Genomic DNA, 18,255 nt, shown 5'->3' with positions numbered 1-18,255 from the left:
CGCTGTATATGTCGCACACACGACGCTGTATATATCGCACACGACGCTGTATATATATCGCACACACGACGCTGTATATGTCGCACACACGACGCTGTATATATCGCACACACGACGCTGTATATATCGCACACGACGCTGTATATGTCGCACACACGACGCTGTATATATCGCACACACGACGCTGTATATATCGCACACACGACGCTGTATATATCGCACACACGACGCTGTATATATATCACACACACGACGCTGTATATGTCGCACACACGACGCTGTATATATCGCACACACGACGCTGTATATATATCACACACACGACGCTGTATATATCGCACACACGACGCTGTATATATATCGCACACACGACGCTGTGTATATATATCGCACACGACGCTGTATATGTCGCACACATGACGCTGTATATATCGCACACACGACGCTGTATATATGTCGCACACACGACGCTGTATATATCGCACGCTACGCTGTATACATCACACTATGCATTATATACAGTGTTATCTCCGGGGCGCTCTGTGCTCACTAATATTTGGGGTTTTGTTTCCTCCTCCTACTAATATCAGGAGGCAGACGTTTGCTGTGGGGTCTGCAGATGATGAGCTTCTCCGCCCCCTCCGGTCCATGCAGGAAACCCCCAATAAGAAGGAGCAGCCCCCGCAGGCCCCTCACCAGCAGCGCAGGGGTTAATCCACAGCTGCTCCCCTCAGCTGTTCCCCCATCACAAGGGGCGGCGGTTTATAAAGGGCCGGGAGCCCCCCAGGGTCCGAGCCCCGCTACAGCCTGCGCCGGACACGGGGGGCAATGCTCTGCGGAGACATCGCTGTGTGACGGTCAGGAGCTGCCGGGAGACGGTCTGCAGATCTGAGGAGGTCAGTGGGGAGACGACTGCCCGGCACAGAGGAGGCCTGTCACCAAGCAACGGGAGGACTGGGCACGAGGCTGGGAGGACTGGGCACCACGCTGGGAGGACTGGGCACCACGCTGGGAGGACTGGGCACCACGCTGGGAGGACTGGGCACCACGTGGGGAGGACTGGGCACCACGCTGGGAGGACTGGGCACCACGCTGGGAGGACTAGGCACCACGCTGGGAGGACTGGGCACCACGCTGGGAGGACTAGGCAGCACGCTGGGAGGACTGGGCACCACGCTGGGAGGACTGGGCACCACGCTGGGAGGACTGGGCACCACGCTGGGAGAACTGGGCACAACGCTGGGAGGACTGGGCACAACGCTGGGAGGACTGGGCACCACGCTGGGAGGACTGGGCACCACGCTGGGAGGACTGGGCACCACGCTGGGAGGACTGGGCAGCACGCTGGGAGGACTAGGCACCACGCTGGGAGGACTGGGCACCACGCTGGGAGGACTGGGCACCACGCTGGGAGGACTGGGCACGAGGCTGGGAGGACTGGGCACCACGCTGGGAGAACTGGGCACCACGCTGGGAGAACTGGGCACAACGCTGGGAGGACTGGGCACAACGCTGGGAGGACTGGGCACAACGCTGGGAGGACTGGGCACCACTCTGGGAGGACTGGGCACGAGGCTGGGAGGACTGGACACCACGCTGGGAGGACTGGGCATGAGGCTGGGAGGACTGGGCACCACGCTGGGAGGACTGGGCACCACGCTGGGAGGATTGGGCACCACGCTGGGAGGACTGGGCACCACTCTGGGAGGACTGGGCACCATGCTGGGAGGACTGGGCACCACTCTGGGAGGACTGGGCACGAGGCTGGGAGGACTGGACACCACGCTGGGAGGACTGGGCATGAGGCTGGGAGGACTGGGCACCACGCTGGGAGGACTGGACACGAGGCTGGGAGGACTGGGCACCACAAGGGGAGGACTGGGCACCACGCTGGGAGAACTGGGCACCACGCTGGGAGAACTGGGCACAACGCTGGGAGAACTGGGCACCACGCTGGGGGACTTGGCGGAGAGCTGAGACAACTAGATGGAGGCTGGGTGCCGCTCTGGGAGGACTGGGCACCACGCCGGGAGGACTGGGCACCGCTCTGGGAGGACTGGGCAGAGGGCTGGGAGGACTACGTGGAGGCTGGGTGCTGCTCTGGGATGACTGGGCAGAGGACTAGGTGGAGGCTCGGTGCCGCTCTGGGAGGACTGAGAGCCTAGCTGGTTTTGGCTGATACTACTGCCCCTGTGAGTGGTGCACCTGGCACACTGTGACGCCCCCTCAGCTGTGTGCGGGGCCGGCCAGGCTTCATTCCTGCTCTTCTGTCACAGTTATTGGAGTTTTAGACTAAAATCCATCAGGAAGTTGCGAGATCCGACCCGGGTAACCAGGATCCCATCAGATGAGCTTTATACATGGGGTATATGACCCGGGGAGCGGCTGCTGGGGCCTCAGTCCAGTGATCGGGGGACCCTCGCTTCAGTAGCCAGAACAGTACATAAGGGGTTAACAGGGAAGATGGAAGAAGTCGGTGATGTCATCAGAAAAGACTGCGAGACATGAATACAGCGGGCGTCTGTAATACCGGGGTGTAATGTGCAATATATATAGGTTATATCGGGGGAGGTCGGGGTGCGCTGTATGATGCGTGTGTGTCCGGGTAGGTCGGGGTGTGCTGTATGATGCGTGTGTGTCTCCGGGGAGGTTGGGGTGTGCTGTATGATGCGTGTGTGTCTCCGGGGAGGTCGGGGTGCGCTGTATGATGCCTGTGTGTCTCCTGGAAGGTCGGGGTGCGCTGTATGATGCGTGTGTGTCCCCGGGGAGGTCGGGGTGCACTGTATGATGCCTGTGTGTCTCTGGGGAGGTCGGGGTGCGCTGTATGATGCCTGTGTGTCTCCGGGTAGGTCAGGGTGCGCTGTATGATGCCTGTGTGTCTCCTGGAAGGTCGGGGTGCGCTGTATGATGCGTGTGTGTCCCCGGGGAGGTCGGGGTGTGCTGTATGATGCCTGTGTGTCTCCTGGAAGGTCAGGGTGCGCTGTATGATGCGTGTGTGTCCCCGGGGAGGTCGGGGTGTGCTGTATGATGCCTGTGTGTCCCCGGGGAGGTCGGGGTGCGCTGTATGATGCGTGTGTCTCCGGGAAGGTCGGGGTGCGCTGTATGATGCGTGTGTGTCTCCGGGGAGGTCGGGGTGTGCTGTATGATGCCTGTGTGTCTCCGGGGAGGTCGGGGTGCGCTGTATGATGCGTGTGTCTCCGGGAAGGTCGGGGTGCGCTGTATGATGCCTGTGTGTCTCCGGGGAGGTTGGGGTGTGCTGTATGATGCGTGTGTGTCTCCGGGGAGGTCGGGGTGCGCTGTATGATGCCTGTGTGTCTCCGGGGAGGTCGGGGTGCGCTGTATGATGCCTGTGTGTCTCCGGGAAGGTCGGGGTGCGCTGTATGATGCCTATGTGTCCCCGGGGAGGTCGGGGTGCGCTGTATAATGCCTGTGTGTCCCCAGGAAGGTCGGGGTGCGCTGTATGATGCCTGTGTGTCCCCGGGGAGGTCGGGGTGCGCTGTATGATGCCTGTGTGTCCCCAGGGAGGTCGGGGTGCGCTGTATAATGCCTGTATGTCCCCAGGGAGGTCGGGGTGCGCTGTATAATGCCTGTGTGTCTCCGGGAAGGTCGGGGTGCGCTGTATGATGCATGTGTGTCTCCAGGGAGGTCGGGGTGCGCTGTATGATGCCTGTGTGTCCCGGGGAGGTCGGGGTGCGCTGTATGATGCGTGTGTGTCTCCGGGGAGGTCGGGGTGCGCTGTATGATGCGGGTGTGTCCCCGGGGAGGTCAGGGTGCGCTGTATGATGCCTGTGTATCTCCGGGGAGGTCAGGGTGCGCTGTATGATGCGTGTGTGTGTCTCCGGGGAGGTCGGGGTGCGCTGTATAATGCCTGTGTGTCCCCAGGAAGGTCGGGGTGCGCTGTATGATGCCTGTGTGTCCCCGGGGAGGTCGGGGTGCGCTGTATGATGCCTGTGTGTCCCCAGGGAGGTCGGGGTGCGCTGTATAATGCCTGTGTGTCCCCAGGGAGGTCGGGGTGCGCTGTATAATGCCTGTGTGTCTCCGGGAAGGTCGGGGTGCGCTGTATGATGCCTGTGTGTCTCCAGGGAGGTCGGGGTGCGCTGTATGATGCCTGTGTGTCCCGGGGAGGTCGGGGTGCGCTGTATGATGCGTGTGTGTCTCCGGGGAGGTCGGGGTGCGCTGTATGATGCGGGTGTGTCCCCGGGGAGGTCAGGGTGCGCTGTATGATGCCTGTGTATCTCCGGGGAGGTCAGGGTGCGCTGTATGATGCCTGTGTATCTCCGGGGAGGTCGGGGTGCGCTGTATGATGCGTGTGTGTCCCGGGGAGGTCGGGGTGCGCTGTATGATGCGGGTGTGTCCCGGGGAGGTCGGGGTGCTCTGTATGATGCGTGTGTGTCCCGGGGAGGTCGGGGTGCTCTGTATGATGCGGGTGTGTCCCCGGGGAGGTCGGGGTGCGCTGTATGATGCCTGTGTATCTCCGGGGAGGTCGGGGTGCGCTGTATGATGCGTGTGTGTCCCGGGGAGGTCGGGGTGCGCTGTATGATGCGGGTGTGTCCCGGGGAGGTCGGGGTGCGCTGTATGATGCGGGTGTGTCCCGGGGAGGTCGGGGTGCTCTGTATGATGCGTGTGTGTCCCGGGGAGGTCGGGGTGCTCTGTATGATGCGGGTGTGTCCCTGGGGAGGTCGGGGTGCGCTGTATGATGCGTGTTTGACCTCATGGTGGTCAGGGTGATTATAAGCCTATAATGTCTCCTCCTGTTTTGCAGGTTCCGCACACTATGCCGGCTCCACTTCTGCTGCTCCGCACTGTGCTGCTCCGGGCTCTAGGCTCTCGAGTGGCAGTGTCCGGAGCTCAGCAGCTTCGTCGGGGGGCTCACTGGGCCGGGGGTCGTCTCTCTTTCCTGCTCCGAAGACTCTGGAGGTATCTGACGTCCAACCAGTTCCGGGAAGCGGTGCTCAGCTGTGTCCTGTACCTGCTCAGCCTGGTCAGAAAGGTGGGTGAGGGGCCCCGGGGACCCAGGGAGGGGCAGAGACACTGATCCTGTGGCCGAGGAGTCACAGCGTGAACTCTGTACAGGAAAGAAGCTAAAATCCTTAACTTGATCTGTAGGGATCTGCTGCCAGCGGGCCTTGTGGGGACTTATGGGGTCAGGCCCTGTGGGGAGGTGTTGGGGCCGCTGGTAGGGGGGTGCAAATGACTCTTGGACCATCGTGTAGTATTTGGGGGTCATAGATCGTCAGTGAGCCTCCTTCATGTGAGCACAGTAGATGGTGGTGGACACCAAAGAGCAATAGAGTTCTGGTTTCTCATCGTGTACACTCTTTCCTCAGGAGACCACCACAAGCCGCCCGTGACCCCCTAACGAGCAGCAGAGCCGCCGCCATGAGGAAGCCGCAACCATTCACTCTAGGAACGAGGCTGTCCACCCCGAAGTGTCGCGATGTGTCCGCCTCCACCGTGGACGCCTCCAAGTCCCGGCACATCAGCGAGCGCGTGTCTCATTACTTGGCACAGGCCGCTCCCCCATCGCCTGCCCGGGGGGCCGCTCCCCCATCGCCTGCTCGGGGGGCTACCCACAGTCCTGATGGCTGTGTGACAGATGCGGGATCACTGGTGCGCTCCATCAGTAAGATCGCCCTGTCCAGAGAGGCGGAGGGTGCGGCGGCGCGGGGGGAGGGGACGGTAGACCCCCTTCAGCTTCTCGCCAGAACTTCACACGGGAACTGTAATAACAACAACAGCCGTGGACTCGGACCCCCCGGACCCCACCCTTCTGATTTCCCAAGTGCACTGTCCGGGAGGGATCTGAGAACGATATTCGGTGCAGTGGAGGATCACAAGACGGCCAAGGTAAGGGGGCTCCCTGAGCCCAGGTCCACCACCAAGATGACCACCTCTAGCGCAGCACTGGACATTAAGGCTCATACCCGTTTGTGCCAGAAACGGACGAGTGCAATCTCATTAAACAAAAAACGGATTGCACTCGGACCAATGTTATTCTATGGGTGACATCTCATCTGTGATTTTTCTCTCAGCTGAAATAAAAAAAATGACTTCCCCATAAGTAATAATCAGCAAATGCTATGCAGACAGCTGCGGGCTGATATTAATAGCCTAGGAAGGGACCAGGGAATTTAATAGCCTAGGAAGGGACCATGGATACTTCCCCCCACGTCTAAAAACACCAGCACTCAGCCACCCTTAGCCTCTCTTCCCACGGCCCTGTAGCGGTAGCATATGGGGTAATGGTGGGTTAATGTCACCTTTGTATTGTAAGGTGACATCAAGCCCGGTTAGTAATAGAGAGCGGTCAATAAAACACCTATCCATTACTAATCCTATAGTTAGTAAAGGGTTAAATAAAGTCACAGGCAGAATAAAGTATTTTAATGAAATAAAACACTGAACACCGTTTGACCATTTTATTGTTCTCCTAATCCATGCGACGCCCTCGATCTCCTGTAATAAACAAAAAATAACTAACTAACAATATCCCCATACCTGTCCGGCGTACAGTCAGTGCCACGCTGTAATCCATATCTACGGGAATGTACAGTTTACAACCAGGAGCACTGCTAATGTGACCATCCGGGCTGTAAACTACTGGGGAATGAATGAGAAGCTGCCGGCGGCAGCATCAGTAACTAGTGCTGACATCACGGATGCTGTGCTCCCTCACAGCCTGACCCACGGTGAACTCTTCAGCATGAGAAAATGAACTGGCATTTTCCCACGCTACAGAGGTCATCCCAGCTCAGGCTGTGAGGGAGCGCAGCATCAATGATGTCAGCGCTATTCACCGAGTCTGCGCCGGCAGCTTCTCATTCATTCCCCAGTAGTTTACAGCCGGGATGGTCACATTAGCAGCGCTCCTGGTTGTAAACTGTACATTCCCCTAGATATGGATTACAGCGTGGCACTGACTGTACGCCGGACAGGTATGGGGATATTGTTGGTTTGTTATTTTTTCTTTATTACAGGAGATCGAGGGTGTCGCATGGATTAGCAGTAACAATTACATGGTCAAACGGTGTTCAGTGTTTTATTTAATTAAAATACTTTATTCTGCCTGTCTTTATTTAACCCTTTATCAACTATAGGATTAGTAATGGATAGGTGTTTTATTGACCGCTCTCCATTACTAACCGGGCTTGATGTCACCTCACAATACAAAGGTGACATTAACCCCTTATTACCCCATATGCCACCATTACAGGGCCGTGGGAAGAGAGAGGCTAAGGGCGGCTGAGTGCTGGTGTTTTTTGTGTTTTTAGCGGGGGACAATATACATGGTCCCTTCCTAGGCTATTCATATCACCCTGCAGTTGTCTGCATAGCATTTGCTAGTTATTTATTTAGGGGGGACTGTATGTCTTTTTTTGGGGTGGGGGTCCTCCCATTTTAATAGCCAGTAAAGGATAATTATCCAGCTGTGAGCTGATATTAATAGTCTGGGAAGCTCCATGGGTATTACCCCCTTCCCAGGCTATAAACCTCTGCCCCCAGTTGCCAGCTTTCCCTCTGCTGGTTTAGAAAATTGCACGGGAGCCCGCACCGTTTGTTTCCAATAATCGTTTATTAAATACATGTCCAGTAATTTGCGCACACACACTGCACTAATTGTATTTGTCACTGACACCTGTACATCTCCTATTCTATGTGTATTTACTGTATGGAATCCATCTCTCCTATCCTGTTGGCTCCTGCTGCGATTCTACTGTACGTGGCTGCTGAATTACCGGCTTTTCTTCTTCTATCTCTATCCATGTAAAATATAATCTCTGTATTCTATGTATCTATTCTATCCTATTAAAACCCATTCTATACTGTACGCGCAGATCATTTGCCGGCTTTTAATCTGTTTATCTGTCTACTATTTGTATATTGATATATTGAAGAATATTTGGTTTTAGTGGCTGTGTACAGTTGTATGTTACAGTGTGATGTTACCAGGAGCGTTTACATACAGAGACCTGCGCTATATACAAGCTCATGGTAAATCGCACTGCACTCACATTGCCTCATCCGTTGTTTCCTCACATGTGGGTGTGAGCCGGGAACGGAAACATTGTATCCGAAAGCTGTGATACATTGTTACCTCTCCGGGGTCACCCAGAATTAGGGACCATCGGGGGTGCACTGTGCACATGGCAGGGCCCCCCTAACCGTGAGAACCACACCCAGCAGGTGACTGCCCACTACAGGAGGATAAGACACGATGTAACAGCAGAATAGTGAGTGCAGCTCTGGAGGTGGCTGGAGGATGACTCGATGTAACAGCAGAATAGTGACTGCAGCTCTGGAGGACAAGACATGATGTAACAGCAGAATAGTGACTGCAGCTCTGGAGGTGGCTGGAGGATAAGACACGATGTAACAGTAGAATGGTGAGTGCAGCTCTGGAGGTGGCTGGAGGATGACACGATGTAACAGCAGAATAGTGACTGCTGCTCTGGAGGTGACTGGAGGATAAGACACGATGTAACAGCAGAATAGTGACCGCCGCTCTGGAGGTGACTGCAGGATAAGACCTGATGTAACAGCAGAATACTGAGTGCAGCTCTGGAGGTGACTGGAGGGTAAGACACGATGTAACAGCAGAATAGTGACTGCAGCTCTGGAGGACAAGACACGATGTAACAGCAGAATAGTGACTGCAGCTCTGGAGGTGGCTGGAGGATAAGACACGATGTAACAGCAGAATAGTGACCGCAGCTCTGGAGGTGACTGCAGGATAAGACCTGATGTAACAGCAGAATAGTGAGTGCAGCTCTGGAGGTGACTGGAGGGTAAGACACGATGTAACAGCAGAATAGTGACTGCAGCTCTGGAGGACAAGACACGATGTAACAGCAGAATAGTGACTGCAGCTCTGGAGGTGGCTGGAGGATAAGACACGATGTAACAGCAGAATAGTGACCGCAGCTCTGGAGGTGACTGCAGGATAAGACCTGATGTAACAGCAGAATAGTGAGTGCAGCTCTGGAGGTGACTGGAGGGTAAGACACGATGTAACAGCAGAATAGTGAGTGCAGCTCTGGAGGTGACTGGAGGGTAAGACATGGTGTCAGTTTGGGGTGCATACATGATCTGATCTGAGGCTCTGCTCTAGTCACACACCAGTCTGTCGTCCGTGGTTGGGGTCTCTGAGGGATGGAATCTCACTGATGAAGCCGATGCTTCCTGACGTCTGGGGGTCGTTTCTGGGGTGTCGGTCAGTGAGGATGGTCTGGTGTCTTGCAGGATGATGATGGTGAGGAGACGCCGCCGTCTGCTCGGAGCCTTCTTATCGAGCCCCCCGACCCCGCGCAGCTCCTCCAGGAGATCCAGCAGGTATGATGGCGGTTGCGGGTTCCTTCTTCCCATTGCAGGAGGCTGAGCTGCAGATTGTGAGCGGTGTAGTGGGAGCGGTGTCACTCCTGTGTGTACAGCTGATATGGGGGGGGACCCCGCTATACTGAGGGGGCCTGTTTCTATGGATCAGTCTGCAGTCACTGGATACAACTGTAACAAACCCTCAGCTGTGAAAAGCCAGGCCGCGGAGATGGCCGTACATCACCAAGCACAATGCGGAGCGTCGGATGGAGTGGTGTAAGGCCGCCACCTCTGGAGGAGACGTTGTCTGTGCAGTGACGGATCGCACGTCTGTCTGTTGGTCCTTTCCTGTTCCTCATGACGGTGCCCAGAGCAGGTGGTCCATACAGACGGGGGTCGGTAAAGCTCCTGGAGGTGGACGATGAGGGGGCACATACTTTCCCCTGTACGGAGCGTCAGTAATAGACGCTGTGTATTCTGGTGTTCGACGCCTTCATACGTCTTATCTTCCACAGGCGGAGAGCTGGGCACGATGTAAATGGCAGGACCTGAGTGATGGGGGCGACACCGGCCCCCCGACCCTAATGCAGACAGACATCCCGGCCTTTGAGAGCAAAGTGAAGAAGCTGAGTGAGGTGCGTGCATGAGACCCCCCGATGGCGCCGTGGACCCCCGCTGTGTCTTATCATTTTAACAAGAGGGAACCGTGGATTCTGCAGATTCCCCATCAGTACGGAGGTCTCGCCTGTGACCCCACAAGTCGCCACTTTCTTTGGGTCCTTAGTTTCAGTGTTGAGGAGAGAATGTATAAGTTATACCGCGCGGGTTCACATATACTGAGCCTTCTGAAAGTCTTCACGCCCCATGACATTTTTCCAACATAAATGTATCTTATTGGGATTTCCTGTGATACAAACACAAAGTAACAAGGAAATGATATGGGGTGTACTAATTTATTGTAAAACTATAAATCTGAGCATTGTTCTGTGCGTTAGTGTTCACTCCCTGTCGTCTGTTGCCCCTAAATTACATCCTGAGTGACCAATCGCCCCAGAAGTCGCATCATTAGTGGATTGTGTCCCCTGGGGGTGATTTCTCCTCAGTATAATGACAGCTGTGCTGTGATGGCCTCAGAATCCAAGGAGCCCACCAGACAGGTCAGGGATAAAGTGGTGGAGAGGAGGAAAGCAGGGCTAGGGGATAAAAATAAAACCCCAAGATCTAAAGACTACACAGGCCGCTGTGCAATCCGTCATCACAAAATGGAGGGAGTATGGCACAACCGCAAACCTCCCAAGACACGGCCGTCCACCTAACCTGACATCCCAAGCAAGGAGAGCACTAATGAGAGAAGCAGCCGAGAGGCCGATGGTCACTGGAGGAGCCGCAGAGATGCAAACTCAGGGGGAGAATCTGTCCACAGGACAACTACTAGTCGATCACTCCACAAATCTGCCCTTTATGGAACAGAGGCAAGAAGAAAGACATGGTGCAAGCCATAGGAAGTCCCATGTAGGAGAACGGGGCTCTGGTCAGGTGACACCAAGGGAGAACATTATTGGACGAAATACAACAGACCCCAAAAGACTGGAGAGAAAGGGGGGGGGGGAGACAGACCCCAAAAGAGTGCAGAGAAAGGAGAGACAGACCCCAAAAGACTGGAGAGAAAGGTGGAGAGACAGACCCCAAAAGACTGCAGAGAAAGGGGGGGGGAGAGACAGACCCCAAAAGACTGCAGAGAAAGGTGGAGAGACAGACCCCAAAAGACTGCAGAGAAATGGGGAGAGACAGACCCCAAAAGACTGCAGAGAAAGGGGGGGGGGAAGGGACAGACCCCAAAAGACTGGAGAGAAAGGAGGAGAGACAGACCCCAAAAGACTGCAGAGAAATGGGGAGAGACAGACCCCAAAAGACTGCAGAGAGATGGGGAGAGACAGACCCCAAAAGACTGCAAAGAAAGGAGGAGAGACAGACCCCAAAAGACTGCAGAGAAAGGAGCAGAGACAGACCCCAAAAGACAGCAGAGAAAGGAGGAGAGACAGACCCCAAAAGACTGCAGAGAAAGGGGGAGAGACAGACCCTAAAACACTGCAGAGAAAGGGGGGGGGAGTGTCACGATCCCTTAGCCGCTTCCACCAATGTGTCAGGGATCCACACCGTGACCGTCACCCCTACGTCACGGATCGGGGTGACTTTAGGCCAACAGACGGCTATCACATGTGCAGGGGGCTTATCTTAGTTATCCCTCCACTGCCACAATGTGATAAAAAAAACACACAAGGCTATTGACCTCTTAGTTTACAGCAGGGGCTTATTCTAGATATCCCACTGCTCTTCAATATACCATGAACTACAGGGATTTGTGTATATCCCGCTTACAGTTCCACTTAAACCTTGCAGCTCTCTGGTGCCCCCCTTTCTGTCAGGTCAGATTAGGTACTGCACCTAGGGTAATTGGTCGCTAGAAAGGCTGCCTGCTATGTACTGGCTATTGGGCACGCTGCAGCGACGCGATGAACTACTCCCACTCAGGCAGGAACAATAATTATCAATGCCGCAGTCGCTGCAATGTCACCCAAAGGCCTGCACACGGTAGTGCCGCCACCAGCTTCGATTAAACGGGTCCGAAGCTAACCCAAAACAGTAGCGTAACTTCCCTTCAGAGACTTAGGGTACGTTTTAGAACAGGAAGAACGAATCTGGTATATTAAATATTATACCCCATAAATGATTTTCAGGCAGTGTTTATAAAAGGTATATTTTACAAAGATGTTACAAATGAGACAATTGCAAATATGTACAAAGTAATTATGAAAATAAAAGGATTAAATGAGAAAAGGTACAACTCACATGTTCTCAGTTCATATCAGGCAAACACCATGCTGGTGGGCAGAGCTCCCAAAAATCCCAATGCATGAGGTACGGCTTTTCAGATCAGACTCCCATGTTCTTCCAGCAACAGACTGACTGCTAGAGTCCAGCCAAAACAGTTATAGCTCAGCTTGGTGACATCACCAAAAAGGGCTGGCTATCCCAGACCCTCCTACCTTTTCCATCTGACTAAGTGTAAGCTACATTTTCTAAGACTTGTAATTCCTCTACCGAACATGTCATAGTCCTAACAAAACCAGCATTCATCTCGTGTTATCGCTAGCATTCTAGGGAGATCAAATATGTCCTATTTGGGATGTATATTTACAGAGAAATCCCTACTTCTTTACCAGATGGAGTTAGAAACTCGTCTTTAGAGTGATGGATAGCTCCACCGAGGGGAAGTAAGAATATATATTTTTGTGTTCCCATCTTAAATGATTTGCCTAATATCTTACAAAAACCAAACAAAGAACTTTCATGGATTCTAGAAGTTTCTAGTCCAGTTATAGCTGGACAAGAGCTTACACAGCAGGAAATGCCGGTCATAAATACCTTGGCTCTCATAAAACCCCCACACTCTCTGAGAAGGAAAGCTAAATCCTGAAGTAATGGGAAGGGGGGTTTTGAGCCCAGTGTCTGCCATGTGTTCTTGGGGACCATGGTCAGAAGTGCAAAAATCCCTCAGCTGGTGCTAACAGGCAGGGAAACTAAACTTATATTTCATACCATATCGTGACACCTCCCCCTTTTGTAGTGCGCTAGGGAGGTAGAACCCCACGGTATGCCTCCATGCGCACCTCAGTAGGTTCACCCTGGCGGGACAGTCCATCTGCATTCCCATGCTCCCTGCCCGCTTTGTGTTCAATGGTGAAGTCAAATTGCTGAAGGGCAAGACTCCAGCGTAGCAACCTGACGTTGGTTCCACACATGGTGATTAGCCAGCGCAGAGGGTCGTGGTCGGTCACCACGGTGAAGGTGCGACCGTACAAGTAGGGCTGCAAGCACTGCAGGGCCCAGACTATGGCCAGGCACTCCTTCTCAATGGTGGAGTAGGCCACTTCCCTCGGCAAAAGTTTCCGGCTCAGGTACAACACGGGGTGCTCTTGGTCCTCCGAGTCAACCTGGCTGAGAACAGCACCGAGGCCAAACTCGCTGGCGTCAGTCTGTACCAAGAACGGTCGACTGCTGTCGACTGCTTTCAACACAGGGGCGTTGCACAGTGCGGTTTTCAACGCCTGGAAGGCCACCTCACAGCCATCTGTCCAGTTGACGATGTGGGGTAGCTTCTTCCTGGTGAGGTCCGTCACACAAAGCGCCTATAGTACCCTGCAGTGCCCAGGAAGGACATCACCTGTTTCTTGGTCCCAGGAGTGGGCCAGTTCACGATCGCGCCCACTTTCTCAGGCTCTGGCTTCAGGGTGCCTCCGCCTACCCGGTGCCCCAGGTAGTGGACCTCCCTCATGCCCATCTGGCACTTTCCCGGCTTGATAGTCAGCCCTGCTCGGTGAATTCGCCTGAGCACCTCCTCGAGATGCTGCAGGTGTTCCCCTCAGGAGGGACTGAAGATGGCAATGTCATCCAAGTACGCCACAGCGTACTTCTCCAGTCCCTGAAGCAGGAGGTTGACCATCCGCTGGAAAGTGGCAGGGGCATTCTTCGTGGCAGGGGCATTCTTCATGCCGAAGGGCATGACCGTGGACTCGTACAATCCAAAGGGTGTGATAAAGGCGGACTTCTCCTGTGCCTCATAGCTCAGGGGAATCTGCCAGTATCCGCGACTCAGATCCATTGTCAGGTATTTTGCGCCAGCTAACTTCTCAAGCAGCTCCTCGATGCGTGGCATTGGGTGCGCGTCAGAGGCTGTAATGGCGTTGAGCCCCCTGTAGTCCACGTAGAACCGGGTGGTCCGGTCCTTTTTTGGCACGAGAACTACAGGTGAGGCCCACGCGCTCTTTGACCGTCGAATCACCCCCAGCTGTAACATCTCATCGATCTCCTGGCGCATAATCTGCTGCACCTGGTCAGAGATTCGATAGGGTGTTCGCCGTAGTGGGGCGTGATTCCCGGTGTCCACCTCGTGGACTGCTAACTCAGTCCTTCCAGGCCGGTTCGAGAACACGACCCGGAAGGGTTCCAGTGTGGTTTGCAACTGCATCCGCTGTGGTTCATCTAGCGAGGCGCTTACCTCCACGTCCTCAATGGACCCATTGGCCTTGGCTTGGGCCAGCATGTCCAGGAGGGTGTCTTCCTCCCCGTCTTCGGGTGCGCTGCAGACCGGTAGGACGAAAGGTTCACGTTCGTGATGAGCCTTCATCATGCTGACGTGAAAGGCCTTTTGCCTACCCCGAGCGTGGTCAAGCGTGACCACGTAGGTGACCGGGTTGAGCTGTTGGTGGACGACGTATGGGCCCTCCCAGGCTGCCTGAAGCTTATCCGTTGGTATGGGGACCAGCACCCACACCTTTTGACCCACGTGGTAGGTCCGCTCCCGGGCGTTCTGGTCGTACCAGTGCTTCTGATCAGCCTGAGCCTGCATCATGTTGTCATGCACCAACTGCGTCAAGGTCTGCATCTTGTCACGGAAGCGCATGACATACTCCACTAGGGACACTTCAGAAGGGTTCGGCTCCTCTTCCCAGGATTCTCTTACCAACCCAAGGGGTCCCCGGACTCGCCTGCCATACAGGAGCTCGAAGGGGGAGAACCCCGTCGAGGCCTGCGGAACCTCTCGGTAAGCGAACAGCAGGTGTGGGAGGTACCGCTCCCAGTCGCGCCCTTGAGTCTCAACCAGCATGCGTAGCATCTGTTTGAGGGTACCATTGAAGCGTTCACACAAGCCATTGGTCTGTGGGTGATACGCACTCGATACCAGGTGCTTCACCTGCATTTTCTTACAGAGAGCCTCCATTAGGCGAGACATAAATTGGGTCCCTTGATCAGTAAGCATTTCCCTGGGAAATCCTACACGTGAAAAGATGGCCAACAGGGCATCCGCCACCTTATCTGCCCTAGTTGAAGACAGAGCTACTGCCTCTGGGTACCGGGTAGCGTAGTCTACCACAGTAAGAATATATCGCTTTCCAGAGCTGCTGGAGACGGCCAGCGGGCCCACAATGTCCACCGCGATCCTCTGGAAAGGCTCCTCTATCACTGGCAAAGGGATCAGGGGAGCCTTAAGAGCAGGCCCCGCCTTCCCCACTCTTTGACAGGTGACACAGGAGCGGCAGTAGTTTGACACATCTGTCCCCATCTTAGGCCAATAGAAGTGTTGAGACAGCCGGGCCTTTGTTTTGCTGATCCCCAAGTGTCCAGCTAGCGGGATCTCATGGGCAATCCGCAACAACTCACCCCGGAATTGCTGCGGGACGACCAGCTGTCTTTCCCTCAACCACTCCTTTTGTGATTCTCCGGGTACTGTTGTGAATTCCATTCTTGGGCTCCATCCTGTGGTTGCGAATGGTATTTTTGGGAGTTCTGCTCTTGGGCTCCCTCTGGTGGTTTCAAATGGAACTTAGCAGCTGCGTTCACTAATCGGTTTCCTGGCCTTGTTATTTAACTGGGCTTTTGGCTTTAGTGGATGCCAGCTGCCAATGTATTTCCTGTGGATTCAGTCCTTTCCTGGAAGTTCTCTGTTGGCCAGTCCATTTTCAGCTTAAGATAAGTCTGCTACTTTTTGGGTGTTTCCCTGCTTATGACCTTCTGTCAGTTCAATTTATGTCTCTTTTGTCCAGCTTGTCATTATGAATTATTCCGGCTAGTTGGAAGCTCTGGGGTCGCAGATTTGCCCCTCCACACCGTGAGTCGGTGTGGTGGTTATTTTTGTAAACTCTGCGTGGACTTTTAGTTTTTATACTGACCGCACAGCAACCTTTTCTATCTCTGTCTATTTAGATAGTATTGGCCTCCTTTGCTAAAAAATCTAGTTTCATTTCTGAGTTTGTCATTTCCCTCTCCACTCACCGTCAATATTTGTGGGGGGCTATCTTCCTTTGGGGGTTTCTCTGAGGCAAGATAGCTTTCCGTTTCCATCTTCAGGGGTAGCTAGTTCTTAGGTTGTGCAGAGGCGTCTAGGCAGAGTTAGGTACGCTCCACGGCTATTTCTAGTGTTGGTGTTAGGAGTAGGGATTGCGGTCAGTAAAGTTACCACCTCCTCAGAGCTAGTCCTATTTTTGTTTTACCCACCAGGTCATTTCAGTACCGCTCCGTACCCACCAGGTCATAACAGTACAGCTGGCCACAATGTGTTAAATGCATCTCAAAAGAGGGAAGAGAAAGTTCTGAGTCATTTTTTTTTTTGTGTTGCTTGTTTTGTCCTTTTTTTTTCCCCTTGATTTTTGGATGGTGCAGGAGCTTGGTGCTGATATGGAGGTTCAGGGTCTGTCTGCGCATGTTGATCATCTCGCTGCAAGGGTACAGAGTATCCAAGACTATGTTGTTCAAACTCCTGTTTCTGAGCCTAGAATTCCTATTCCTGATTTGTTTTCTGGGGATAGATCTAGGTTTTTAAATTTTAAAAATAATTGCAGATTATTTCTTTCTCTGAGACCCCGTTCCTCTGGTGACCCCATTCAGCAGGTGAAGATTGTTATTTCTCTGTTGCGTGGCGACCCGCAGGACTGGGCATTCTCCCTTGAGCCAGGGAATCCTGCATTGCTCAATATAGATTCGTTTTTTCAAGCACTTGGACTGCTTTATGACGAACCCAATTCTGTGGATCAGGCAGAAAAAATTTTGCTGGCTCTGTGTCAGGGTCAGGAAGCAGTAGAGATATATTGTCAGAAATTTAGAAAGTGGTCTGTGCTTACAAAATGGAATGAGGATGCCCTGGCGGCTATTTTCAGAAAGGGTCTTTCTGAAGCTCTTAAAGATGTTATGGTGGGGTTTCCCACGCCTGCTGGTTTGAACGAATCAAAGTCTCTGGCCATTCAGATTGATCGGCGCTTACGTGAACGTAAGGAGGTGCACCATATGGCGGTGTCCTCTGGGCAGAGTTCTGAGCCTATGCAATGCGATAGAGTTTTGACGAGAGCAGAACGGCAGGAGTTCAGACGTCAGAATGGGCTGTGTTTTTACTGTGGTGATGCTACTCATGCTATCTCTGACTGCCCGAAGCGAACTAAGAGGGTTGCTAAGTCGGTTACCATCAGTACTTTACAGGCTAAATTTCTCTTGCCTATTACCCTGATTTGCTCATTGTCGTCCTTTTCTGTAATGGCATTTGTGGATTCTGGCGCTGCCCTGAACTTAATGGACCTGGAATTTGCCAAGCGCTGTGGTTTTTCCTTGGATCCGTTGCAGAGTCCTATTCCCTTGAGGGGGATTGATGCTACGCCATTGGCCAAGAATAAACCTCAGTACTGGACACAGTTAGCCATGAACATGGCTCCAGCACATCAGGAAAATATTCGCTTTTTGGTGTTGCATAATTTGCATGATGTGGTTGTGCTGGGGTTTCCATGGTTACAGGTACATAATCCAGTGCTGGATTGGAAATCTATGTCCGTGACTAGTTGGGGTTGTCAGGGGATACATAGTGACATTCCTCTGATGTCAATTTCCTCGTCCCCTTCTTCTGAAGTTCCTGAGTTTTTGTCAGATTTCCAGGATATATTTGAGGAGCCTAAATCCAGTCCTCTGCCTCCTCATAGGGACTGTGATTGCGCTATTAATTTGATTCCTGGCTGTAAGTTCCCTAAGGGTCGACTTTCCAATCTGTCTGTGCCAGAGCATACCGCTATGCGGACTTATGTAAAAGAGTCCTTGGAGAAGGGGCATATTCGCCCGTCTTCGTCACCGTTGGGAGCGGGGTTCTTTTTTGTTGCCAAGAAGGATGGCTCCTTGAGGCCCTGTATAGATTATCGCCTTCTCAATAAGATCACGGTCAAATTCCAGTACCCTTTGCCTTTGCTCTCTGATTTGTTTGCTCGGATCAAAGGGGCTAGCTGGTTTACCAAGATTGACCTTCGAGGGGCGTATAATCTGGTCCACATCAAACAGGGTGATGAATGGAAAGCAGCATTTAATACGCCCGAAGGCCATTTTGAATATCTTATGATGCCATTCGGGCTC

At 53.5% G+C, this 18,255-nt stretch overlaps 1 protein-coding gene across 5 annotated transcripts in view; it reads left to right on the top strand.

The window, feature by feature from the left end:
- Positions 1–654: 654 nt before the first annotated feature.
- The window catches only part of LOC143804151 (uncharacterized), a 142,480-nt gene continuing 124,879 nt past the window's right edge, over positions 655–18,255 (top strand). For 4 of the 5 annotated variants that reach the window (XM_077281949.1, XM_077281947.1, XM_077281948.1 and 1 more), the window contains exons 1-5: positions 657–896; positions 4,763–4,990; positions 5,328–5,847; positions 9,241–9,330; positions 9,828–9,947. In XM_077281949.1, the coding sequence (XP_077138064.1) occupies positions 5,380–5,847; positions 9,241–9,330; positions 9,828–9,947 (678 nt within the window). In that variant the 5' untranslated portion in view covers positions 657–896; positions 4,763–4,990; positions 5,328–5,379. Of the gene's footprint in view, positions 897–4,762; positions 4,991–5,327; positions 5,848–9,240; positions 9,331–9,827; positions 9,948–18,255 lie in introns of all 5 variants that reach the window. The other variant, XR_013220986.1, reaches the window with a different exon arrangement.

The sequence above is a fragment of the Ranitomeya variabilis genome, chromosome 2 (genome assembly GCF_051348905.1).
Source record: "Ranitomeya variabilis isolate aRanVar5 chromosome 2, aRanVar5.hap1, whole genome shotgun sequence".
In the NCBI taxonomy this organism is placed as follows: Eukaryota; Metazoa; Chordata; class Amphibia; order Anura; family Dendrobatidae; genus Ranitomeya; species Ranitomeya variabilis.
The sequence above is the reverse complement of the archived record's forward strand: the minus strand, read 5'-3'. Positions and strand labels throughout refer to the sequence as shown.